Source organism: Pelmatolapia mariae, linkage group LG6, assembly GCF_036321145.2.
Source record: "Pelmatolapia mariae isolate MD_Pm_ZW linkage group LG6, Pm_UMD_F_2, whole genome shotgun sequence".
In the NCBI taxonomy this organism is placed as follows: domain Eukaryota; kingdom Metazoa; phylum Chordata; class Actinopteri; order Cichliformes; family Cichlidae; genus Pelmatolapia; species Pelmatolapia mariae.
This window is the reverse complement of record NC_086232.1, coordinates 26,593,288-26,619,200: the sequence shown is the minus strand read 5'-3', so window position 1 is coordinate 26,619,200 and position 25,913 is coordinate 26,593,288. Positions and strand designations below refer to the sequence as shown.

Here is a 25,913-nt window from a genome sequence, read left to right as displayed (position 1 = left end):
TCACACTTGACCAGCGCTTTTGACCGGTGTGTATGTGTCTCCAGGTGAGATGGAGGAGTTGGAGGCCCTCTGGCTGACGGGCATCTGCCACAATGAGAAGAACGAGGTGATGAGCAGTCAGCTGGACGTGGACAACATGGCAGGGGTCTTCTACATGCTCGGGGCTGCCATGGTTCTGTCATTCATCACCTTCATCTGTGAACATTTGTTCTACTGGCAGCTGCGCTTCTGCTTCATGGGCGTGTGCTCTGGAAAGCCCGGACTCACCTTTTCCATTAGCAGAGTGAGTGTGCTCGTGTTGTATTTTAGGTCTGACCTCTGTCCTTCTGACAGAAAGATCACAGGAGTGGCTGTTTTAAAACCACTGGCTGTGGTTGAGGTGGATAGAGTCAGTCAGGGAGATGCGATGACTCACCTGAGCTACCTGCGGCTTCTTTTTTTTTTTTTAGCTCAGGCTGTTGTTAACAACAAAAACAAGTTGAGAAATTCTAGTGATATAAAAAAAATACTCCAGATAGCTGCTAGAGCCCATTATTATCTATTCAAACTTAATTTAATACTGCCAGTCATAGACAAAGAAGGTGTTTATCCTTTATCCAATTATGTGCATTTCAGTGTCACTTTTGTTAGTTAACATCTATTTCATATTTTATTTAGTAGAATTAATGCAACAAGAAGAATACATATTTTACTTTATTGGTGGATTACTTTAGATATCATTGCAGGGTAGTAACATAACTGACCTCTGAAAGCACTCATATATGGGTTTACAACAGCTGCATCTTAAATAAATAACATAGGCAACAAATGTCCTTCCAGAAACCGATCTTACCACCTGGCAGCCATCTTGGTAACACCTCTGGGGAACTTATTTGGCATTTAATTCGAGGTCCCTGTCACACTTAACAGGGAGAAAGCCATAACTTTAATTGTAGTGGTTACCAGAACTGCATGTTCACATGAAATGGTGAAAAACAGCTTCAAAAGATAGCACTTAGACTACACATATGAGAAGTTATGCAACGTTACAGCATCCAGGAGCGACAACAGCAGCTCGTCCTAAAGAGCACTGAGCAAATGCTGTGCTAAATGACATGACTGGTACAGTAAGACAAGAAAATCTGAGTGAAGTTGGGTGCATTTTTGTCTTTTCTATGATGACAAGTCGTTGATGTTGAAGCTCTGCTGTTCACATGTCAGTGCAAAAACAGAAAAAAGAAGAAAGGACGCTTCATGGCCCTGATGTTCGATCCCGCAGGTGCTTCTCAGCAGGCCAGGTATAAGTACAAAAAAGAGAAACAAAACCCAGGAAAACTTTAAAAAAAAAAAAAGTAGTGCAAATATGACCGTAAAGAAGTACTGAGACACTTTGTCATCAGCTAAACACCCGACAACTCTAACACAAATGGCTTATCCTGTATTTTGATCAGTTTTGTTACATCCTCCTCCCTTCACCTCCAACCGGTCATGGCAGATGACCGGCCCTCGTCGATGACAGCCTCGTTCTGCTCTAGGTTTCTTCCTGTTAAAAGGGAGTTTTTCCTTCCTGCTGTTACCTAAGTGCTTGCTCATAGGGGGCATGAGCACAGGGAGTCATATGATTGTTGGGGTTTTCTCTGTTTTCTCTGTATTATTGTAGGGTCTCTACCTTACAATATAAAGCACCTTGAGGCAATTATTGTTGTAATTTGGTGCTACATTAATAAAACTGAATTGAATGGAATTGATTGGTTCTTTGGAAATAACAAATGAACACAAAAAGTAGGCATTTCAGAGGCTTGACACAAACTGTTTGTTATCCATATCTGAAAAGCAAATGTGCTTCTGTCTGTTAGAAATAGCTGCACTTGGAGCTGAGGTGAAAAGCGAGCCATCGTCAAGAAGCGAGACACAGAAATCCTTAAGATGTGGACACATTTTCAGAGCCTCTCTCCTGGAAGTCATTCATTGTGCCGTGCTTGTTTGTAAGCAGAGGGAGTTAGCATGCTAAAAATGAAACCTGAGAGAAGCTGAACCCTTTTTTTTTTTTACCTTGTCACCTCCTCCCCATGTAAATTGGGTCCATATAAATAGTCATTTGAGGTGTCAAGCATTTGCATAATGTTACCTTTTAAGAAGCAGGTTGCTGTTGTATGCAAATTGCCTTAGTTATTATTGCCCAGGATAAAGGGACACTGCTGTTTATGTGTTTGGTCTTAAGGATGAAGGTGTTTCTAATTGTAAGGTAATCTGGTTTACACCTACTCAGAATGACCTGAAGGACAATAAAAGAGAGTGCAGGCCATAAGCACTACTGATGCACACTGTCTGCTGTGTTTTTGAAATGGTAGCAACCTCCATCTGTTTTAGATTTTTTTTTTTTTTGTTACAAAGCGTGAGAAGAGCTTGTCACTTGTTGAATTAAATAAATTCTAGTTGCAGACAAATTTCAGAATTGCCTCCTACAACTCAAGAGCGGTTTAGTCAAGCAGATCTCTGTCATACATTTCCATGCCTGTTTGAAGATTGTAGCTGCGCTGCGAGAAAGGAGAAATATTTCCAAATGGCAGGGCAGGTCACATAAAGCAAGAAGGTGACAAGTGATGGGACAGCAAGGGGCTAAGAAGATTCAGAGACAGATCAAAAAATAAGTTAGCAACAGTCATGATAAAAGAATAAAACTGGTAACAGGACAAAGGGTAGCGGAGAACAGACACAGCGGTGTGCTGAGAACCTGTGTTTCATTACCTTTCACTGCAGCTGTAGTAGCAATAGATGCAGACAGATAAAGACAGACAATCCCATCGGAGCGGCTGCTGCTCACCAAAGCACCCGGAAACGGAGATAAGGCAGACCCAAAGACAGAATGGAGGCATAAAGGAAAAGAGGGGGTGGGGGTGGTTGACGAATCGCATTCATGAAAGTGACTAAGAGGCAGACGGAAACTGTTTCTGACAAGTTGACGCCTTTGAGGAATACTGGCCTGCACACTGGCTGGTGGGTAGTGCGTCCTCGACCTTTCAGAGTTGGCTATTGCCTAAACCAGAGATTCCCCCAGCCCCCATTTAAATATGCTTGTTTGACTCCACTCCAAAATCTTCTGCTCACATGAAAATGCTGCTTCTACTAACCAACCATAGCAAACACACACACACACACACTGATGGATGGTGACCTTATGAGTAAAATTTAGTCAGTGGTTATATCTTTTACCTGTGAGACAAAAGTGATTGATCCCTATTTTTTTGTTTGTTTGTTTATAAAGAGAAACAAGTAAGTAGAAAGACAGCAAGGCGAGTGTCTGCTAAATTTAAATGACATTGATCCAACCTATTGACTCACTTGCTCCCCTTGTGATATCAATTAAGGCTCTGATCTGCTCTGTCTCTTCTCACTCAGTTCTCTGTATCTGAGGTTGAGGGCTGAGCAGCAGCTGTGAGGGTCCTCGTCGTTCCCCAGAGAAAATTCATTTATGAACTCAGACCCTATTACTGTTTAATAGTGTGTAAACAAGAGGGTGGTCATAGAGAACATGGCAATGCATTAACCTCTCTGCCTCTGCCTGTTTCTGTTTGCCTCCCTCTCTCCCTCTCCCTCTCTCCCTCTCTCTGTCTGTCATCTGCCTCCGTCTCTCTTAACATTAAACCCGCCTCTGGTTCTTGACTCCTTACTCCTGCCACACATTTTGCTGTTATTGTGATCTCTCTTGGGACTCATACCTTATCACACTCACTCTTTCTTCCTTCCATGGTCTCACCCTCTCTTTATCTCTCTCTACCTTCCCTTTTCTTCTCATTATCACTCTGCAGGGTATCTACAGCTGCATCCATGGAGTCCAAATCGAGGAAAACAAGTCCACCATAGACTCCCCCTCATCCACCATAAAGAAGAACATGAACAACACTCACTCGAACATCCTGCGGTTGCTCCGCACTGCCAAGGACATGACTGCCGTTCCGGGCGTTAACGGCTCTCCACACGCCGCCCTGGAATATAGCCACAGCGGCCGTGAGTCGGCTATATACGATATCCAGGAGCACCGGCGCAGCCTGGTGGGTCACCCTGTAGACTGCAAGTCTGCGCCACCCTACATGCCAGAGGACAACATGTTCAGTGACTACATCAGCGAGGTGGAGAGGACTTTTGGCAACTTGCCCCTGAAGGACAGCAACTTGTACCAGGACCATTACCGGCACCACCACCCGGCTCTGGGTATGTCCGGCCCCCCGCCAAATAGGCCGCGTAGCTTAGGCAGCGCTAGCTCGTTGGAGGGGGGCATGTTCGATTGCGACAGTTTGGGGGGAGGGGTAGCGCCTATCTTCACCACCCAGCCCCGCCCCTCCATGACTCACAGGAATACCAGTAAATTTGACCTGATCGCTGGCCACACCCCTGCGGATTCCAGCCAGGGTGGGTTCAAGGGCAGCAATGTGTACGGCAGGTTTTCTTTCAAAGGAGGTGCATCCAGCACGGGGCTCATCGGGGGGCATGACAGGTACTGTGGGGGTGGGGGAGGCTCAGGGGGTGACGATGGGAACATTCGCTCTGATGTGTCGGATATCTCCACGCACACCGTCACCTACGGCAACCTGGAAGGAAACGCCAAGCGGCGTAAGCAGTACAGGGACAGCCTGAAAAAGAGGCCAGCCTCTGCCAAGTGCAGACGGGAGCAGGACGAGATAGAGCTGAGCGGCTTCAGGAGGAGACCCCACCACCACACCGTCCACCACCACTTCCCCCACGGGCCCCAGGCACACCGCACGGTCTCACCTCCCCTGGAGCGGAAGAGGGGAGGAGGAGGGGGTAATGCTTCACCTTACTTATTCCGCAGGGATAAAGAGAACCTGAGGGATTTCTATGCGGACCAGTTCCGCTCCAAGGAGGGCAAGGCCATGTGGGAGCAAGAGGGTGGAAGTGGTGTGGGCGGTGGTAGCGGTGGTGGTATCTGTAAAAGCTTAGTACCTGTGGAAGACTTCCTCAAAGGTAAAGAAAAGAAATCGGATGGGCTTGGCCCGGTGTCGGCAGGACAGCAGGCCCACACCTGCTGGGAAAAGGGGGTTTCAGGGATAGGAGGGGGTGGCATAGCAGGGGGTGACTGGGAGTGTCGTAACTGCCACAGTGTGTGCCACCATAGTGGAGGAGGCAGCACTTGTCCAGTTAGTGGAGTTGGGGGGACCAGCAGTCGTCCCAGCTCCGCCACATCCAAACGCTGTGACTCCTGTAAGATTCAGCCGAGCAACCTTTATAACATTAGTGAGGATAACAACATGATGTTCACTGGAGTTAAGGGTAGCGTAGGACCCAGCCAAACACAAACTCAGGCACAGCGCAGGAAGCTAGGGCCAGGCGGGAGGGTGTTACGGAGGCAGCACTCATACGACACATTTGTGGACCTGCAGAGGGAGGGGGCAGGTCGCATGGGAATGGGTGGGGGCGTTGGGGGGCAGTTTCAACAGCCCCGGAGCGTGAGCTTGAAAGACAGAGATCGCTTCATGGAGGGCCCCAGCCCTTATGCTCACATGTTTGAGAGGTATTCAGGTGATAGAGAGTCTCCCATGTTTGGAGGGATAGGCGGGGATAGGGCCAAGGGAGGCTCCTCCTGCAGTTTGTTTCGTGGAGGCGAAGGTGGGTTGCATCGGCGGTCGGTGGGGGAAAGAGACCTGAGGGACAGAGATAGAGCTATGATGGGAGGTGGGGGCTGTGGTGGTGGTGGTGGTGGTGGTGGTAGCAGAGGGGCCGGGACTTACTCCTTGTCTAAATCTCTCTACCCAGATAAGGTGAACCAGAATCCCTTCATCCCAACCTTCGGCGATGACCAGTGTCTTTTACACGGTGCCAAACCGTACTACATCAAAAAGCCACAGACGCAGCAACAGCAGCAGCAGCAGCAACTTCTCAACAACAGCCGAGGAGGAGGGGACTTCCGCAGCTCCATGGGAGCGACTTCCTATTTGCCCGCATCCGCCACAGCTGGGGTGATGTCCAATGTGGCCCCCAGGTTCCCCCAAGAGCTGTGTCTGGGCGGGGTGGGAGGGCCCATGGGGAACCACCACGGGGGCAACAAGCTACTGCCTGGGGGCAGGGACACGTTAGGTTTGGGGCAGGGACAGAGACCATTCAACGGTGCCAGCAATGGACACGTTTATGAAAAGCTCTCCAGCATTGAGTCAGACGTTTGAGAGCGAAGACAGTGGAAGAAAGAGAGAGGCGAGAGGGAGGAGTTGAAGTGGGCGAAGAAAATGAGGGGAAGAGGAAAAAGCAGAAACAGCGCAGGCTGATGACCTCTCTGCGTGAAGAAAATGACAAGGCACAATTGTGTGTATGTGTGTGTGCGCGCGCGCGTGTGTGCTGTTCTCACTCCACTAAATGGAAAGAATTTGGACAATGCGCACAGGCCACTGCCGGCTAAGCTGTGGTGAAGTCCGGCGGGAGACAAGTTTTTAATGAGAAGAGAGGATTCTGGTGCTGCTCCGATGCTCAGTGAAAGATCTAAAGGGAGGGAGGGAGGAATGGGAGGGAAGTAGTAGGGAAGGGGGGGTGAAATCAAATTTCCAGCCTCTGCTCTCGTCACATGCTCTTTGTCTTTCCCTCCCTCCTGCAGCTCCTCAACACCAAAACAAACGTTTTGTTTAGCAACGGAAATACAATCATGAATGAGAAATCAACACTTCTGCTGAAGTAACAGGGTACACTAACAATAACTGTATTGATAATGTTAATAATATTATTGAATATTATTCCAGTGTTTAATGATGATCGGTTTGGATTGTTTTTAAAGTTTATTTATTTGAATAGTTCATGTTACATATTTGTATGATGTTGATTCTTTCTTAGCTTACCACTTTACAGGAGTCTGATAGACCCGATGTCGGTACAGATCTTTTTTTTCGTGGGGGGTGAGGGTGAGGGGGGGTTCCTGTAATTTGGACTCTTCTTTGCTATCAATTCTTCATGTTTATTTGTTTTGTTTTCTTTTACTTTTCTCACTTTTGATTGCCGTGAAGTGTATGTGAAAGGCATGATTTGCTGAGTACATCGTATGTACTTGGAAAATTTGCAAAGGTCTTTTTTTTCTCAGCTGCAGAAACGACATCATCATACTGATTTGCCGTTTTGCTGTCATTTCCTTCTGCCTGGCAGTTCCAAATGGGTCTCACATTTTGAGCTGGATGTGCCTTAAAGGACTAATACTGATTCTCCATCTATCTTCTGTTGGAAAGACAGATTCACCTAAGAGTAATTAATCAATTGGTTTGAAAACTGAACATCCAAGTCACCATTTCCGATACGAGAGCAGAGTTCGAGGTGTTTAGCTGACTGTATAACACAAAGCTAGACACAGAGGAAGCTTAAATTTGCACTTTGATCCCCGACCAATAAAAGAAAGCAGCGACAGGATCGCACAGTTTAAATGCAGAATCGTCTTCTTGTATTAACGCCACAGTTAATCTAACCACAAGTAATTTTCCTTGAAATCATTTACCTCCACAAGCTTCATCACTCCTCCCCTCCTCATAACAGATGACCCAGAAGTCAACTATCCATTAATTATGTGTAAATCGTATTTAATGTCCTCTTGTTGCTGCCGTGACGTTTCATTGGGTCTGGCTCAATTGGCCATGACAGTTTTTCTGTTCAGGACAGGAACATAATGGACTTTCAGAGAGAGGCCTCTGTTTCTGGTATGAGCAGTTAATATTTTTATGATTACTGTTACAAGCCTTGCCTGCCACATTAGATAGTCACATTTGAGGAATGGTAAGAGGGGTTTATCGCTGTATTGTGCAGGTGTCAACGACCACAGCGGGCTCGTGAATTTTTTTTAACCCTGGAGAACCCATGGGGTCAAATTTGACCCCATGGGTTCTCCAGGGTTATTACACAGTCCCACATAATTATCTCATAACTCAGAACAGTGCCACCGCAGTTTAAAAGACACTTTGCAGAGGATCTGTACATTTTAAAAAAAAGTTTGCAGTCAGCTTAGCTGAGCATAAAGATTGAAGATAACAAGGGGAGGTAGCTAACCTGGCTCTATCTTGGAATAATAAAATCCACATATCAGTGCCTCTAAGGCTCATTATTAACATGTTGTATCCTTTTAGTTTAATTATCTCAAATTGACATAAATACTTTTTCAGAGAGCTTGTAAGCTGTTGCCATGCCAGAAACTTCCATTTTTAGCACATCCAGCCAAAGGTCCAGTAAGCTTCTGCCACGGTAAAGCATCCATCCACAATTCAAAAGAATCGCTACTCCTCCGAGAGTATTAGTTAGATTTCAGTGAAATGTGCACACAGTGATCCCCTAATCAATCATCCAGATAGTGCTCAAGGTCAGGGTCACATTTGTAGGGCTCATAAGCCTACTACATCATTGACGTTCTGGTTTATTAGCAAGACAGTGACTACTGTTTTGAAGCCTTAATCCTAGTATTATTGAACTCACCGTCTGTTTTTATTTCTTTCTGGAAGCAGAAGTGACTGTTAGCATGGTGAATCTATTCACTGGACATCTAATTCATTGTAGGCATACAATGAACTCACCTATAAGAGCTCAGTAACATAGAAATAAAATACCACATGTTTTGGACAGTTTGTTACAGCATGTGCTTTCTTTACTAATATTATTAAAATTGCTTCAAAAGCCACAAAAACAGTCAAAATGTCCAGTTTACTGAATTAGCTGAAGTTAACCCTAGCACACAGCTAGTAGCCTAGCTTAGACTAGCCCCTCCCCCTGTCATTCCAAAGAGCAAATTATGTGTTGGCTAACTATAAGATTTTATTAAATTTAAATGGATGAGTTATACAAAAGAACCTCTTCCAATTTATAAAAGAAAAAATAAGCTATAAAGACCAAAAACTGTTATTTTTTTAACAAATTTATTTTTTATGTAAAGTCAGCCAACTTAATATGGAAGTCTATGGGGAATTGTTTACCTCGAAACGCCAGTAAAGGAACTACAAATCAAATTCAGCTTCATTTTTCAACCCTGGGCTTGCTGGTTGGTCTCCAGTTTATGCTAACCCAAGCTAACTGACTGTAGCTTCATAATATCAACCTTCTAATCTACATTAGCAACATGTCAGCTTTTTCCTCCAGGTTATTATCATGCAGTGATCCTGGATATATAATAAATGTACCCCTCTGTGCTCTCGGTCATCCTTTCTACACTCATCATTAACAAATCCCTCAAATAAAACATAAAAAAGAAATCTCAGTATGTACTGTAGCCTTGATTTCTCCCTCCACCCGGCCCTAATCTGTTTCACATGCTGAGATTTTTGATGAAGAAGAGAATTTGCCCTCAAGTTCAAGGTCCTGTGTGGATTGTGTCAACTGCAGACTTTTGTAAGGGGGGAAAACAGAGTAAAGAGATGAAGGCGCACTAAAATAAGGTGGGACGCTGTGTGAAAAACACCACCTTTATTATTGATTGACTTATTTTTATGTTGCTAAAAAAAAAAAAGAAAAAAAAAGGCAGCTTCCAAATCCACATCAGACACTCAGATGATCTCTGCTCTGACTGAATATGAAGGTGAAAACTACGTTGTGTATTTCCTAAGTTTCCTGCTCTCTCTGTCCTTTAAATTGTATTATTATTCATGAAAAGTATATTCTACTTAAAGTCACTGGTCCAGTTTGACTTGAAGTCATGTTGCCAAACCAAATTTTGATATCTACAAAGCACAATCCTGTCTGAATGGATCTAATACTTAGTTTGTAGAACATCCCGGTAAAATTTTTTAGAAGACTTTCCTTCCCTTGGTGGACAAGTCAGTATGTATGATACAAGGGTGATGATGGGGGGCGGGGGGTGTCCAGTGTTTGTAAGCACTTGCATGTATACACTTTTCTTTATTTCTGTTTTTTAACTTTCAATTTTAGCCCAAAAAATGTGTGTTTTTGAATGATATTTGGAATTTTATCACTTTCACTGGTACTGATGATCCATGTAGTACTATAGGTGTGTGTGTGTGTGTGTGTGTGTGTGTGTGTGTGTGTGTGTGTGTGTGTGTGTGTTTTTGTAAGAGAAGAGCGATCTAAAAGTCAAAATTTTTCAGTTTCACTCAAATGCCGAATCTGAGTAAAACTTTTCACTATGGTAAAGATAGAAGACACTTTTCTTTTTCTTTTTTTTACTGTTAACCTTATATAACTTTCTTGATAGTTTGTGGCTCAGTTCTTGCTTTACACACTCGCTGTCACTTAAAAAAACTTTTTTTTCCTCTCATTTCAACGATTTTTTCCCTTTTGAATATAGCTCATTATTTCTGTTATTGTATGTGCCTGAAAACATACGCTTGATTACCTCTGTGTGTGCTCATATGGGAGACAGAGTGCGTGTGAGAGATATAGCTGTTTGTTGTACATGTACTATAAAGCTGTATGTAAATACTTTACCTCACGCTCATGGACTTTTGATAAAAACCTGTACAAAACAACAGCAGAGAGTACATCTATTTGGGATAAATCTTTCATTCTGAGATCCCCAATGCAGAACTGCTTTTTGTAATGACTTCAGGCCAGGATACGTGCAGTCATTTATTATCACACAGATAGTGCACACATTTAACGAGTGTTGCGTTTTGGGGGTTTTTGTTGTTTTTTGACCAGTTAAGAAGGCTGTTTTTTTTTCCTCGTGAGGGGAGATCGTAAAGCACCGCCAATGATTGCTACCCAGAAAGCACAATAGATTATCTATTGCATTTTTACAGAGGTGTGGTCTCTTTTTTTGTCCCTCTTTAGCTAAATCTTCTGTTATGTTGTGTTTGGTCACAGAGGAGATCGAACAAATCTATTCCCGAGCTGTACAGATTGTGAAAAATGTACATATGTCAAAAAAATCTAGTTCATCCTTGCATTTTTTTTGTATGGAGAGAAATTACTTGTGTGCAGAGAGTATTTCAAATTTGATTGAATATTTAGTAATATTGAAAAATGAGATTAAACACAGTCAATGTGAAAATAAGTGCTGAGAAATATTATTCTTCTGTCTCTTTGGAATAAAAGTGTTAAGTATTAATAAAAAATAAGAAATTTCAGCTGGTTGGTCTTTTCTTTTTCTCCTGCAGTTTATGTGCATGTCTGTAGGTCGACCATGATGTCACACGAAGGGATCACATTGCTGTGTCCATGTACGGTCCTGTGACATTATGGCTGCTGCAGAATGCCATCTTTTTTGTTCTTACATTGCATCTTTTGCTTGTCATTCTCTGTTTTCCAATAAGCAGGACTCTCATCTTGTAATGATGATGCTACGCAACCGTGTTGGACAAGAGTTTTTAGAGAGCAGTGGGAAGAGAAAAACCACATAGAGGCATGAGAGAGGCAGAGGAGATAAGGAGAACAAAAAATAATGGGAGATATATTGAGGGAAAGAAGTGATGCAAACTGAACCGAGCAGCAGAGATCAAAGCCCCCAAAAACCTCTCTCTCCCCCTCCCCTTACTCTTCAGACTCTCTCTTTACTCTTGTCCAGCAACAGGAGTTATTTAAAGAAACCAGCCAGTTTGAAAATGTACCGATGCCTTGCCTACAGATTTGGAGGGAAGGTTTTTTTTTAACAGCTGCAGTCCTGGATGGTTGAACAGAACAAGGTGAGGCAAAGGTAGAAATAACCTTTTCACAAGTTAATCAGCTTCTGAAAAAAAAGAAAAAGAAAAACATCAGCCTTTTTTTTTTGCTTACTTCTTCGATCCCTCCATCAACCCAACAACCCCAGGATGCATTGCAACACATGTAACTACTTCTTGACAATTAACTGTTACCTAGCAACTGGCTCTTTTTGCTGAGATGGGGAGGGGTGTAGAAAGAGAGACGGGGAGGGAGATTTATACAGTATTCCCACGGCATCTTAACTGGATTGGATGCAACAATGCATTGACAATACAGTACCAAAATGGAAAGTACAGCCTGAGCTGAACGCCCACACGTAGCAGCGAAGGGGGAAGGGGGCGTGCAGGGAGAGGAGGGGGGGGAAGAGAGGTGTGGTGGTTTGATATACAGATTACAGTATGGGGGGGGGGGGGGGGGGATCAGTGGTGGAAGATTTAAAAAAGGAAGGAATTAGCGTGCAGCTGCAAGTTGAAAGTGAGAAAAAAAGGGAGAGAATGGACACGCCACCCTGCAGTATGAGATGAGGATGATAAGTGAAGTTGTAGAAGAGGAGTAGGGAGAAGCTGGTTGCTGTAGAAACACTTGGCAAAGTTTTAATGAAGGCATAAAGTTCGCTGTCTGCGCTCAAGACACGCACACACACGATCACCATACGCAAACAAACATTATAATTATGTTAGAAGATAATAGGCACCCCCTGCTGGGCCCACGAGGGTCGTTCCTGGACTTCAGCTGAAATAAATAAATAAATGAAGATCAGCCTCCGTGAATCGGTGTAAAGCCGCGTGTGATTACGGCGGCAGACGAGCACTGACACCCTGTGGCAAAAACAGGGCATCCGCCTTGTTGGGACACGCGCAGGTAGCAGGAGAACAGCCTTCATCTGCAGCGTTGCAGACGTCCACGCCTCTCACTGTCAGCCCCATGTGTGCGGTTAGGCGGTTAGGTGTCTGCCTTTCAAAGGTTATTTGTGTAATAAATATAGGCTTGAATATTAAATCAAGTAACGCACACTTAATGTTTCCATGAATAAAATTAGTTGCGCTGTGGACTTATTTTAAGGGTGTATTTTTTTTCCTGTTTTGGGCATTTAAAAAAAACTTAGCCAAATTATCTAAAAACCATTTTTATTATGTCTTCTGCACGCAGGACTCACGGTGAGTTACTCTGGTCTAGAAGAAAGACGGAAACCCCGACGATTTTCATGCTTCTGTTCGATTTCTTACATAAAATCATTATGTAATTATTCTGCTTGTTCCTCCTCACATAAGAACTCCTCGCTCTCCCTGAAATCATTTGTCCATGCCTAGTTACAGATATGTGGGAAAAATAATGTGTCCTTATCCTTTAGATGCTACACCCGACTGTGAACTTCAAGGACACTGAGTCCTGTCTGCATGTAGACTATCGCTGTGTTGGTTATCATGATAAGCACCGTTATTTCAGTCAAATCAAATAGGGACCCTCTTTTTAAAGTCCGAGAGACTTTTAAAAAAAAAGTGGAGTGTGAACTTCTTTCGACTTCCTTAAGTGGGGGCATGCCAGAGAAAGGTTTGACAATCACTGCTCTAATGAAACAAGTCTTTCTTTTCTTCTTTTTTTTTACCTTGCATTTTGCGCACTGTAATATATTATATTCAATCCAATAAGGAGGTGGTGTAGGAGTTTTGCTTCTTTTTTGGGGGGGGGGGGGGGGGGGGGGGGGTTGGAATGCGCTTTAATAAAAACAATAGGAATCACGTGGCTTAAAAGTGATGTAATGGATATTTTATTTCTAGACGTTGTGCCACTCGTTAGGCATGATTTCTAACCTTTGTATAAATAGCCCTTTGAAAGTGAACCATAAATAAACATAAAACAGCCGCTAACAACAAGAAGATAATTTAGTGCAGACTTGTTGGCTGATTTATTTGGTTTTGTTTAGTGATCAGTTTCTTTAGCTCTCAACAGTCCTTGATAGCGGACAGCTTTTTGGATTATCCCGTCACATTATTTCTGTATCTAATCCATCTACACGGATTAGATACAGAGCGGGTAAAGTAGCAGAGAGCTTCTGGGACAGCAATTAGGTTTGCGTAAGGTTGTTTCCCAAGTTGAGGTGATCCATAAAATAAAAGAAGAGAGAATGAGAAGTGGAACTGATGAGGCAAAAACCGCAATGAAATGGTGATAATAAAACAGTTTATTAAAGAATTTTAGTCTCTCACTAATAAAAATCAGAGGTTATATTGCATATGTAGAAACTTTACATAGTTTATAAAGGGATTTATAATTCGTTTCGGTAAACCCAACAAAGCCTCCAACTTTTTCCCTCTTTCCGTCGCACGCCCCCCCCCAACTCTGTCCATCCATCTATATGTCACTCTTGACCAGCTTCACTCCCCTATTCTTCAGGACTCTCACCCGCCTCCTCCTCACCACCCTGCTCCCTCTGGACGGGCTCACGCTCACTGCGGTCCTCGGGGTGTACCGGGCCAGACTCGCCACCTTCCCTTTCAGGCTGTGAGCCCGCCTGCCTTCCGCCTCCTCCTCCTCATCCTCCCCATCCTCCCCCTGGTAGCCGTAGCGACGGAGAAATGGTTCCAGCGTTGCTAGGCGATGAGAGAGCTCGGCGATGCGTCGGTGCAGCAGAGAGACTTCCCTGAAGAGGTCGTTGACAGACTCGGACAGAGGGCGCACCCTGCAGGAGGAACAGAGGAGGGTTAACTTCAGAGGACCGCTCACACATATGGAGCGCTGTATGAAATTAATTATGACTGTGGATAAAGTCCGAGACTTGAACCAAAGCAATCTGTGTGGTTAACAGGAGACAAAGGAGGCAAAGACAGGCTGAGGTGAGAGTAAGAAATGCTCCTGTTCATCTTGAAATTGGATTGGTTTACTCTCTCGTGACTTTTGATGCTCCCAAAATACATTTGTGGCAGTTGATTCATGTCTCACTTTAGAATAAAAACTTGCTCTTTTTTTAGTTCAGCTAAAGTTTAATTTAAGTAATCCAGTTCATAAAATGGTGAGTAGGTATATACATAATGCACTGGTGGAAACTTTCTGGGCATATCTTGCTATTGCCTGGTCCATATTGACATGATAGCATTAGACAGCTGCTGCAGATTTCTTGGATTGAGATCTGGTGACTTTGGAGGCCATTTAAACACAATGAACTCAGTGTCAAGAAACCAGTTTGATATGATGTGGGCTTTATGACATGGTGTGGTATGCTGCTGGAAGCAGCATCAGAGGATTGGTACACTGTGGTCATGAAGGGATGGACACGGTTAGCAACAATACTGTGGTGTAAAACAATGCTCTGTTGGTACTAAGGAGCCCAAATTGTGCCAAATACCAGTTACACCATTAGACCACCAGCAGCTACAGCCCCAAACCATTGATACAAGGTAGGATGGATTCAGGCTTTCATGCTGTCATGATCCTGCCATTGAAATTTCACAGCAGAAGTTGAGACTCAGGCAATGCAAATTTTAGCCTTAATTTTACCTCAGCTTCTTAGCTGACAGATATGGTCTTCTGCTGAATTCAAAAGATGCTCTTTTGCATATACTTTGGTTGTTACGAGTGTTTATTTGAGCCACTGTTGCATTCCTATCAGCTCAAAGCAGTCTGGCCATTCTCCTCTGATCTCTGGCTTCAACAGGACATTTCCATCCAGAAAAATGCTACTCACTGGATATTGTTCTTTTGTGGACCATTCTCTGTAAACCCTGGAGATGGCTGTGTGGGGAAAATCCCAGTAGATCAGCAGTTTCTGAAACACTCAGACCAGCCATTTGGCATCAATAACCGTGCTTTCAAAGTCACTTAAATCACCTTTCTTCCTCATTTTGATGCTTGATTTGAACTTTATCAGGTCACCTCGACCACGACCACGTCTACGTCCCTAAATACACAGACTTGATTGTCTAGTTAGATGTTTGCATTAACAAGCAGTCAACAAGCAGGGCATTGGTGTACCCTACAAAGTGGCCAAATATCTAAGGCAGCAGTAATGGGAAATGCGTTCACATGGTCATAATAAAATATGAAATCTCCCAGGCTGACTAAAACAGGCCTCAATAAAAATAAAAAATACGGAGTGAACTCTTCTTGCAAGCAAAGGATGCTGAAGAAATAAACATTTGCCTTAAAAGCCGATACTGTTAAACAGTAGTCATCTAATCACATAAAAGCGACTCTTTTGTCTAATCCTCAGAAACTGAGTAAACAAACCTCAGGCTGATTAGACATCATGATGATGGGTGATAAAGGTTAGGCCCACCTGGAGTAGTCGGGCAGCAGCGTGCTGGGCTGTGAGTGCAGCAGAGTTTTGATCTCACTGAAGATGCGTTTTCCCCAGGCATCTAAAACTCTGGTCACACTGCGCACTGAGGCCACATTCACGCTCTCAGCTGAAAGCGAAGCGTGACACCATCAGGCTTCAATTTATGGAACAACAAAACATCCTGTATGAATCATGAAAATGAAGAAAGCGTGTGCTTTAATTGTTCAAGAACTGTTTCTCTGAAGTGTCTCGGATTGCTGCGTTTCATTCAGCTGCCATAGCTCACGGCTTCAAACGCACAGTGATTTACTTTCTCCGTATCTCCAAACAGAATAGATCAAACACAGGCTTGCGATTTATACCTCCCTCTCTGTAGTTCCAGTACCCGTAATCCACTTCATTCTCCTCCTCGGCTGCATAGGCCCCAGTTGCTGTGGCAACCACCATCAGCGCCATCAACAGAGAGTGAGGGCCCATGTCGAGCAGATACACGCTCCCCCTTATAAAAGATGAAGAAGAAGAGAACAAACGTACCTGTGTCAAAGTTAAGTTTCAAACCACCACCACCACCCCCCCCCCCCCCCCCCCCCCCCCCCGTTTTTAAAGCAGAAAAAAAATGTGTTTACATCGCCGGCAAAGATGTGTGGAAATCAAAATAACTTTATGTGCCACTAATTAGTGAAAAGGCGAGCATTTTTGTGTGTGTGTGTTTTGCCAGTGCAATGTGCAACTTTGCTACTGTTTTGTTTTATTGTATTTTACTTTATTGTCTCAGTTAGGACAATTTCTTGGAATCTGCCCGTGCTAAGACTAATCACTGCTTAAAAAATGAAAAAGTGATCAAAGACAATTTGTTGATAAAGACAGACGTAGCTTCTGAGTATAAAAAGTAAACCAAAACAAAAGTGTCTTAAACATCACTTCTTTCTAATGGCCAGCAGGAGGCGCCTCCTCTGGTTGGAAAACATAGTTTTGTATAGAAATCTTTGACAAAATAAACAGACTACTCCCACTTGTCACTTGTTTAAAAACTGCCCTTACTAACCATAATCTAAGCTCTTTTAGGTAAATTATGTCCCAGTTCAGCTTCTCGGCTTCTCTGTAAAATGATCTGTCCTGTTTGAAAACAGTTAAAACAGTACAATGCTCAGCTTCAGGCTTTATAATGGGACTTCACCAGCTACTGGGCTGACTTTGCAGTGGCTATGTGCATCTTTTATATACAGTCTTTGGGTCAAATGGCACACATGTGCCAGTAATAACTGTTACTGTCTTAGTAAATAAAAGACATCTTTCACTTAAACTGTAAGAAATAAATGTGTATAATTATGAAAAAGTTAGCTCATTGTAATTATTCTGTAATCCTCCTATAATAATTTTGAAGCAAAATGTTTATGTTAATTCACAGAAAATGAAATTATTTTTTAAAATGTATTTATTTTATTTTTTACTTTGGAGGCATACTAATGAAAAAACAAATAATAAATAAATACACAAATAAATGAATAAATAAAAAAATTACTATAGGCAATAGTGAAAAAACAGGAACAATTCTGTCATTTGATTGTTTATCTATTACTTCATTCCTTTGTTAGAGTATGAATCGTAGTGGGGAAGTTCTTTATAAGTAGGAAAAGCTGTATAATATAAAATACAGTCCAAAATTATGCCTTTCTTCATATATTCCAAAGCTTTCCAGTGCACCAGCTTGGAGTCTTTCCCAGGCCAATTTTGGCCCCTGGGCCTCCTGTTTGACATTCCTGGTATAGAGTTTACCAAAAAGCCTTAGAACCTGGTACTTTATTACCAAAAAACACAAAAATGTTTGTGAGTATGACTGATAGCTCAAAGCATAAATGCAATATGACTTCACTTCTTGTCTGGCAGCTTTATCTCCAGCCTTTTTCATAAAATCAAATTATGGATGTTTCGACCACAGCTTGATCCAGTGAGTCCAACAGCACCTTATTTTTCATAACTGGGTAAATGGTTAAAAAGATCACTGGTGGGGTTAGAAAGCTGGAGACTCATGTAATACTCCCAGTCACTGTGGCAGATCCAGGATCCACAGAGGGAAAAAGAAAACGTGTAAAAACACTTGTACGTCTCTGCTTTCCCTCCAATAAAACCCCACTGATGACAACACAGCTATTTGATAATGGGGCAGGATGTGAACCAAAAAAGCCTTGTTCCCTGTCGAACTGAAGGGATGAAGAAAACAGGCTTTTTCCAGTTGGACCTGTCTGTGTGTGTGGAGAGAGCAACAGCAGTTCGGTTGGGAAAAAGAAAAGGAAGGCAAGTTTTTGATTTTTAGAGTCCAGTTTTAATGGGGAAGAAAAGAGAAAGGCTAAAGGCAGGCGACCCAGAAAACCAAGCAAGCAAAGGGAAAAGCAAAACATCAGCACTGCATCCATATGACAGATCTGTGAATCATACTGGACAGTAATAAGCCAATGACTCACTGCTGAGGTATTGTAAATGTTCTCAGGAGGTCTGAATTTGGAGGCTGATCAAAGGAGGAGTGAAAATTAACCGCACAACAGCACCACGCAAACCAGCCGTCACCTGTTATGATTATGGTTTGTGGCTGTGCTGGAACAAAAACACTTTTCAACTTTGCAAACTAATGCCGCAGCGGCAGAAGTATCACAAGCTGGGAGCTGTTTCGGAAAAATGAGCAAATGAGCCGATACTCACGACTTGAAATGATGATGATGCTTTTAAGACTCAGCAGGAAGTCCTTCTCCCTCTCCCATGCGGTTTGAATACCAGATGTCTCTGCTCCTCTCGCCTCTCCACCCTGTCACTGCCACGGTCCCTCTACTTACTTCTTCTCCCTTCTCTCCTGTTTTCTCCGACGCTCTCTCCACCCTCTTCTCCCAGCTTTGGGATAATTAAGAGTGTGCGGCAGGTCCGGTACAGAGCTCTTTTTAAAATAAGTTTAGGGTTTGGGAGCTGTGCTAGCTTTTAGACCCCAACACACGCCCACCTCCAACTCTCTCTCTCTCCCTCTCATGCACATCACATGCAGACAAATTCTGCAATCCAGCTGCTGCCAGATGTGTGGCACATCCTCTTCTCTGAGATGTGATTTACCCCGTACTCCTTCTGTCTCATCTTCAGCGTGGAACAGAGGGGTATATGTATATTTGAGACTGTAATCTCAATCTGCTGGAGGATCACATTTCTGCACCGTGGTCTCCTTAAAAATGTTACAAATCCTTTTTATCTGACCGTTTAACACCTTCTGCCCTCCACACAGCGATATTCAACTATAAGAAGCAACTGCTGCTAGTATTTATGCCAGAAACAGAGAAACAAGAGAAACATCTTTTACTTTTCTAGTAAACTTTAATAGAAAGCCTGCACGTTTACTCTACACTGTATTGTAGACCCACTTACTCTGTAAATTAAGAATAAATATACAAAATATAATGCATTTTTAGAGGTTAAACCAACTAACAATATGTACATAACATGCCTTAGTTTGTTTTCTTTATTTAATATGTTAAAGAATATTTTTTCTGTAATTTGTTTGATGTTCATCCTCCAGCATCTCTAAAATCCTCTTACAGTCATAATAATAAAATATGTATATTGTGAAGAAATAGAAGCTGTTATCTGCATGCTAAAAACACAAGTGAAAAATAATTGTGGAAAATGTTGCAGTGAGTTAAACTGAAGTCATTTTGACCTCCTCTATGTAATCTGATTAAGTGCAGGAAAGTATTCAAGTTCTGTAACATGTAACGTTAAGTATAGATAAATCCATTTAAAGCGAGCATAAAGTATAAGCATAAAATATACTCCAATACATTTACTAATACTGTGCTCATAAATAATTTTCCCTTAAAGCTTTGAGATAAAGATTCAAATAATTTAACATTAACAAGTAAATAAGGACTTATAACTGTTGTTTAATCACCCATTAAGGTTTTTAGACATGATCAGAAGAGCCTGCTGAAGTTCACACTGAGCATTAGGGAATGGGGAGCATGGGGAAGAAAAGCGAACTAAATAACTTTATTTCATATTTCAGAAACTCCATGTTGATTTCTGCTGCAGCAAACAGATAGTTCGGGCAGAATTTGGTGGAAACAACATGAAAGCATGGATCCCTGTGTAAACATTTCACACGGGTGGTGTTGTCATGGTATGAAGAACATTTATCTGAGTGGTGGCTACCTTACCTGAGTCTTGTTGCTCATCATGTCCATGTCTTTATGACCACAGTGTACCCAGCTTCTGATGCCTGCTTCCAGTAGGATAATGCACCAGTTCACAAAGTGCAAATCATCTCAACTTGGTTTCTTGAACATGACATCAAGTTCACTTTATTTAAATGGCCTCTACAAAATACAGTAGTAGTTGCAGTAAATCAAAACTTGAACATCTTCCTTAAATAATATTACAGAGCAGAAGGCTAATGTACGTCAAAAGGGAAACACCAGCTAAGTAAAGTTCCTCAGCAAAGCCTAGTAGTTCACTAAAACCTGTGTTTCAGAACTGGAAACTTTTAATCTCATGGGATGTTAGGACTCCAATCCAGTATATTAAAGGCACATAACCTCATTTCTCAGTGCACCGATTAAAGCTAAAAAGGCAATACAGTGACTCCAGTTCAACTGGTTCAAAATTCCAGTGAGGCACTTGTTTGCATGTCAGATTTAAAAGGACCTCTTAGGTTAAGTGCCCTTTTGTGCTGTGCTCCTGTAAACCTGATCGCTAGTCTATCTGTGTTTTTACTGTATACTTCACTCACCAGGAAGGAGGAGAGATAAGAAGCACATTATAATGGGTATGAAATGGAATGAGTTATTTCTCAGTGACTGGCATCCAGATGTTATTCCCCTCTCTATGTCTGTTTTCATGCTGTGGGCTGAGGTGAGGTCAGAGTTGGACGGTAATCTCTCCAGAAAGGAAACGCTGAAAAAGTCAGGTGGACGGGCGGAGAGAAGGAAAAAAAAGACAAATGGAGTTAAATAACAATAACTGCCACACTTTAACATCTGCACATCTCCACTGGCAGCTTCAGAGAGAGCGAATCAGCAGAGAGTTACTGCGGTGTAGAAGTCACACAACCCGCGACAGCTGGTTCACATTAACAAAAGGCAATTTGTCACCTTCAGCTAAATTCCAGCCATGCACACACACACGCAGACACACACACACACACACACACACACACACACACACGCACGCTTATTTCCGCTCCCTGCTCGAGTCTTCTCTTCCTGCTGTCGTCTGAAAACCACATGACGAGGTGTGCACTCGTGGCTCACTCTGTTACTTCGCCAACACTGTCTCACTGTGGACGAAAGCCAAAACTGCACTTTGCTTCCCATCCAGACGCTGACGTAACAGCAAACTGCAACCAGAAGAAGTCTTTCTTTGGACAAAACAAAAACTTTTAGAGTTGTCTGTGGAAAGTCTTTAACCTTTAGTGTTTTTAGACTTTAATATTGTCTGCCATGTCCTAGACTAACATGTAAAATGCTGTTTTTGGTTGTTCCCTTTAGAGTGCGTCAGTGTCCACCAAACATTTTGGGGAAGTGCTTTTTGGCAGAAAGAGGAACTTCAACAGTCTGTAGAGTCACAAAACATTGTCATCGAAAAAGAATACAGACACCTTTATCAAACTACCCAATCCCACCATGGAATCTCAACCGTTTTGGACCCTTTTCTTCAAGTTGACATGGATACCTGCATTTTTCCTTCTCACTGTGTGTTCAGCAATGGATTCACCAAGTGAGCCACCACATTTGTGTTGTGACTGATGTTTATTTGACTGGGATGAGTGTTTTCTGTTGCTTACGTGTGCGACTAACCCTGTAGTCTAGAAATAGTGAGGAGAATAAATGAACTGCAGCAGATTTATTTCGTGTCCAGCGCTGAGTCATTTCAGCCCTAATGTGAACCTCTAACATGTCTTTTCATAGGTATCAGTCTGGAGCGCGAAGTCTTTGTGGCCTTTAGAGGTGAAAATCTCAACATTACATGCAATTTGACGAAAGCAGTAAACCAAACGGAAGATGGCTGCTTGACATGCTTTGATCCAAAAAACCAAACAATATACAATAATACCATCCCTATAATGGATACCAAACAGGAAAGATTTTCTTGGCTTCTGGAGCTGAAAAACCTGAAGCTTTCAGGACTTTACTCCTGCCAGTATCAAACGGTGAAGGTGGATTGGTTTCTTCGAGTGAAAGGTTAGTCCAAAAGAAAGAAAATGAAGATGAAAGCTCCAACTGTAAGACATCTTTATCACAGTTACTCAGCAGTAAAGTATTCTAACTAAGGAAGAGCTGCCTTGAGGTATATAAGAAACAGATTCACTGCATTTTTTCAGATTTTTTTTTTTTTAAAGAGTAAATGTGTTTAAAAGGCTCTCTGTTAAAGACATGCAGGACATGAAGATAACTGTTTGTAATCATACAATGAGTGCAACTTCTCAACTTTCCCTTCTTATTCCTTCTTTTTAAATCTTCCTCTTTCTTCAAATGAAGCAGCGTCCATCTGTGATCCTGTCACAGATGAACACGATAAATTCAAAAGAAAGCTACTGCAGTGGCAGGGCAGTTAAAACATGTTTTGAAAATAAGATTAAGATGCTTCAGTCAGGGCTGCTTTGATACATATCATTAGTGTCGAGGAGGTTGGTGGGGTCAGTGACTGAACTACGATGATACCTTGCTGCTACTGAACAACACTAAAGATAAGACGTTTTTGTAGTTGCATCCTTTACAAATACAAGCAATAATCAAAATAAGGATAAGCTTTATTTGTCAGTTGCAGTTGCCTGCAGCTGAGATGAGAGACCTAGATGACCATACAGACAATACATACAATATACAAACTTACATTGGGGAGACAGGTCAGGCTAGGCAGCAAAAAAAGGAAGGGGTAGACATTGAAATATGTAACATATAGGGGCAAGGTCAGGAGAAAAAAAAGGTTTCTGCCCATGGTGACTCTAACAAGTGAGTCATCATGAGGAGAAAGCACAAAAAACTCCATAGCACATAAAGAGCACAGATATCATCACACTATACGCCATGAAACACAGACAAGCAACATAAGGCCGGGGAACGCTAATGTACACAGTGGTCGCAGTTGTAACACAGCTTTAAGGTGAATTAATTAAGAATAGGCTTTCAAATCATTACAGTCCCACAAAGGGGGATCATATACAGTTTGCTATTTTCCACTGGTTCTTAAAGGGCATGCGTACTGATGAAAAAGTATTGCTTAGTTCATAAAGAAAAGAATAAATAAACAGCATTCTGTGTAATAAAAAAACATTTTTTCTCTTATCCTTCCAGTAGCTTTGCTATCCCTGAGATCTATCTTCCGACCCTTTAAAGGGTCCTGAATCTCATTTTGGAAACCCCTGTACGTCTTGAGAAATTAGCCAGAACAGACACCAAAGGCCATTTGATCTGCATGTTATCCAGTTGTGATGAAGTCCACCACAGGGTGACATAATTTTTTTTTTATGTATTTATTTTTTGTCTTTGTGGTTTTTCCAGATGAAGGCTACAAGGAACCTGTTAACACAGGGGTCATCATCATGGCCGTTTTCACGGGTGTGCTGTTGATCTTCAGTGTGCTCGGCTCAGTGTATGTCTTCAGAGGACATTGGGTAAGACTGATCCTGCTGATAAGCAGGCAATAGTTAAGAAACAGCAGGTTACAACACACCAGAGTTGTGTCACAGTTTAATGAGGGATATTTTGACAAAGTTTTAACTGTATCCAGTTTTCAAGAATTGACTGACAAGTACTTGATCCAAGAGGCTTGCTCAGTTCTACAAACAAAGGTATTTAACCCCTAGTGGGATGGTTGTCCCCTTTGGACGTGGTCCTGAGGGTCACTGACCCACTATTAATCGCATGAGTAATCACCCAAGGCATGCACTCCAGATTAAGTTACAAGTTGGAATTTAAAATGCCCCAGTGGGAATTTTCATCTGAAACTGATTATATGATTTAATCCTGATTATACTTAAGTTTAATAAGTGTGAACAATTATACTGCAAATAACAAACAGCTGTCCAACATCAGGCAGTGTCATCTCAGAGTCTCAACCACAAAACCCAAATCAGACTAATGGAAATAGTCACATGGCACCAGTTTTGTCATGTCTTTATTGCCTCATAAACTGCACTGGGACTGCTGTTACTGAACTACTGAATTATAATCATTTACACACTGATTTGAGCCAAAGAAAATCTAATACTCTGATTTGCAACATGCTCAATTTCTTTATCCTATCAGTGGCTGTGCTTCTTTCGTAGTCCCAGTGGACATGAGCTCTTATACAGCAAGCGCATTGAATGCGAAAATGAAGTTAGCACCATAAATGAATACAAACACAAGACAAAAAACTAGAAAGGGAGCAGCTGTGAGGAAAGCCTCGTGTTTTACTCGTTTGTATGTTGCACACCTGTGACTCTTTTTTTTTTTCTTTTTTTTTATGAATCCAACTCCATCTTTAGACTGAGAAACATGGAGCTGGCGAGAAAAAACAAAAGCAAAGCAAAGAAGAGAAGAAGGTGACAAAGAAGGAGGACGATAGCTTGGATGCAACAGCAGCTCAGTCCACGTCTTACTATGCCGTGAGCACCTCTCTCCTCATCAGTGTCTTTCACCTGAACTTCCTTACATTCATGTGGTCATTTCCAACATTTATTTGGACACTGACATGAAGATCTCTTTCAGAGTCTAGAGCCTCGTCCCAGGTCTATTTATGATGTACTGGACAGCTCACCTGCCAGCAGAGAGAATGACCAAGCCAAAGACAAACCCAAGAAAAAGGAACCCCCCCAAAAGGTCAGCGAACTTTGAGTGTCTTTTCAAAATAACGTGGTGTCAAAATAAAATGTGTAAATGTTGACCTGCCTTCCATTTTACCTCCACAGGCAGCGCAAAAGACAAAAGACAAGGATGAAGGTGTTTTTGAGTCTGTTTATGAGAACTTTTAGATCAACTCGTGATTGTGGGATCATAATCCAGCGCTTTTCTACTTTAATCTCATCTGTGTCAGCGACACTGAGAGAATCATCTTTCAATAAAATCAACAAAAACCACAAATGCAAAGTAAAAGTAGTTTGGTACAACACAAAGATTTCTAAAAGTGTGTAAAAAATGTAAATGAACAGAAGCATTCCCATCAGAATGAGCAGTGTATCAAAAGTTTTTTCACTAAATACTACGACTGTACTATGTAAAAGTCTTTAGCTACACCTCATTTCTTTAGATTTTGTGCACCAATTTATTCAAACAGCCAAGGCAAAAATAGAGTTTGAACAGTTCTAATGAGCTTAAAAGTCAGTATTCAGTATGAGCACCTTTATTTTCCACCAAAGCCTGAAATTTCTTGCACAACTTTCTTGTCATTTCTTTATGTAGTCTTTAGGAATAGTTCTCCAGGCATCTTGATGGATGTTCAATGCTCTTCTTTGGATGTTGACTGGGTTTGCTCCATTTTCTGTTAAAATGATTCCACACCGCTTCAATAATGTTGGTGTGGGAATAAAGTCTGGTCTCTGGGGAGATCAATTCCATAACTGACAGTGTGTGTGCGTGTGTGGTTTTTTTTTAAATTTTATTATTGCTGGTTTTCCTTTAGTTCAGTTAGTTTGGGATCACATTCATGCTCAAAAATGGAGTAGCAAACAAACAGATGCCAAATGGTTTTGCGTGAAAGATCAAAATCCTGTGTTTATAGTTTCATTCATTTTTGACAAGCAGCAAACGCCCCCAGTTGAACGGCAGCCCCAAACCATGACAGAGCCTCCACCGTGTTATACACATGGCTGCACATACTCTCTGTTGTACCTCTCTCCTAAGCTCCTCCGTACTGATGATGATTTGAACCAAAAATTTCCAATTTGGATTCATCACTCCATAAGACCTGTGGCCACTGATTTTCAGTCCAGTTCTTGTTTAATTTTGCACACCATAGCCTTTTCTCCCCTTTTCCCTTCATTAACAATGCTGTTTAACAGCCACCTTCCACTGAAACCATTTCT

The 25,913-nt window shown here is 42.2% G+C and overlaps 3 protein-coding genes across 4 annotated transcripts in view; 2 read left to right on the top strand and 1 right to left on the bottom strand.

Moving 5' to 3' along the window:
- The window catches only part of grin2bb (glutamate receptor, ionotropic, N-methyl D-aspartate 2B, genome duplicate b), a 136,391-nt gene extending 129,935 nt beyond the window's left edge, over positions 1 to 6,456 (top strand). For both annotated transcript variants that reach the window (XM_063475324.1, XM_063475323.1), the window contains exons 15-16: positions 45 to 283; positions 3,789 to 6,456. In XM_063475324.1, the coding sequence (XP_063331394.1) occupies positions 45 to 283; positions 3,789 to 6,158 (2,609 nt within the window). In that variant the 3' untranslated portion in view covers positions 6,159 to 6,456. The remainder of the gene's footprint in view (positions 1 to 44; positions 284 to 3,788) is intronic.
- A 7,497-nt stretch (positions 6,457 to 13,953) lies between these two features.
- On the bottom strand, positions 13,954 to 18,830 carry si:ch211-243a20.3 (uncharacterized protein LOC100151507 homolog). The gene is made up of 4 exons (XM_063477252.1): positions 18,575 to 18,830; positions 16,240 to 16,376; positions 15,875 to 16,004; positions 13,954 to 14,281 (listed from the first exon to the last, which is right to left on the bottom strand). Exons 2-4 carry the CDS (start codon positions 16,352 to 16,354, stop codon positions 13,954 to 13,956), a joined length of 573 nt encoding a protein of 190 aa, XP_063333322.1. The 5' UTR covers positions 16,355 to 16,376; positions 18,575 to 18,830.
- Positions 18,831 to 21,464: 2,634 nt separating this feature from the next.
- LOC134628605 (uncharacterized) lies at positions 21,465 to 25,443 on the top strand. Its single transcript, XM_063475322.1, has 6 exons — positions 21,465 to 21,625; positions 21,817 to 22,089; positions 23,410 to 23,522; positions 24,378 to 24,497; positions 24,601 to 24,711; positions 24,801 to 25,443. Exons 1-6 carry the CDS (start codon positions 21,532 to 21,534, stop codon positions 24,861 to 24,863), a joined length of 774 nt encoding a protein of 257 aa, XP_063331392.1. The 5' UTR covers positions 21,465 to 21,531; the 3' UTR covers positions 24,864 to 25,443.
- The last annotated feature ends 470 nt before the right edge of the window (positions 25,444 to 25,913 follow it).

Bases quoted from the DNA above. Each gene is read 5' to 3' on its own strand.
- si:ch211-243a20.3 (XM_063477252.1), bottom strand. From the start codon at position 16,354: ATGGGCCCTCACTCTCTGTTGATGGCGCTGATGGTGGTTGCCACAGCA. The intron at 16,005-16,239 runs GTATAAATCGCA...CTTCGCTTTCAG, and splicing joins CTGGAACTACAGAGAGGGAG to CTGAGAGCGTGAATGTGGCC. The intron at 14,282-15,874 runs GTGGGCCTAACC...TTCCTCCTGCAG, and splicing joins CTGCTGCCCGACTACTCCAG to GGTGCGCCCTCTGTCCGAGT.
- LOC134628605 (XM_063475322.1), top strand. From the start codon at position 21,532: ATGGAATCTCAACCGTTTTGGACCCTTTTCTTCAAGTTGACATGGATA. The intron at 21,626-21,816 runs GTGAGCCACCAC...GTCTTTTCATAG, and splicing joins TTCAGCAATGGATTCACCAA to GTATCAGTCTGGAGCGCGAA. The intron at 23,523-24,377 runs GTAAGACTGATC...CTCCATCTTTAG, and splicing joins ATGTCTTCAGAGGACATTGG to ACTGAGAAACATGGAGCTGG.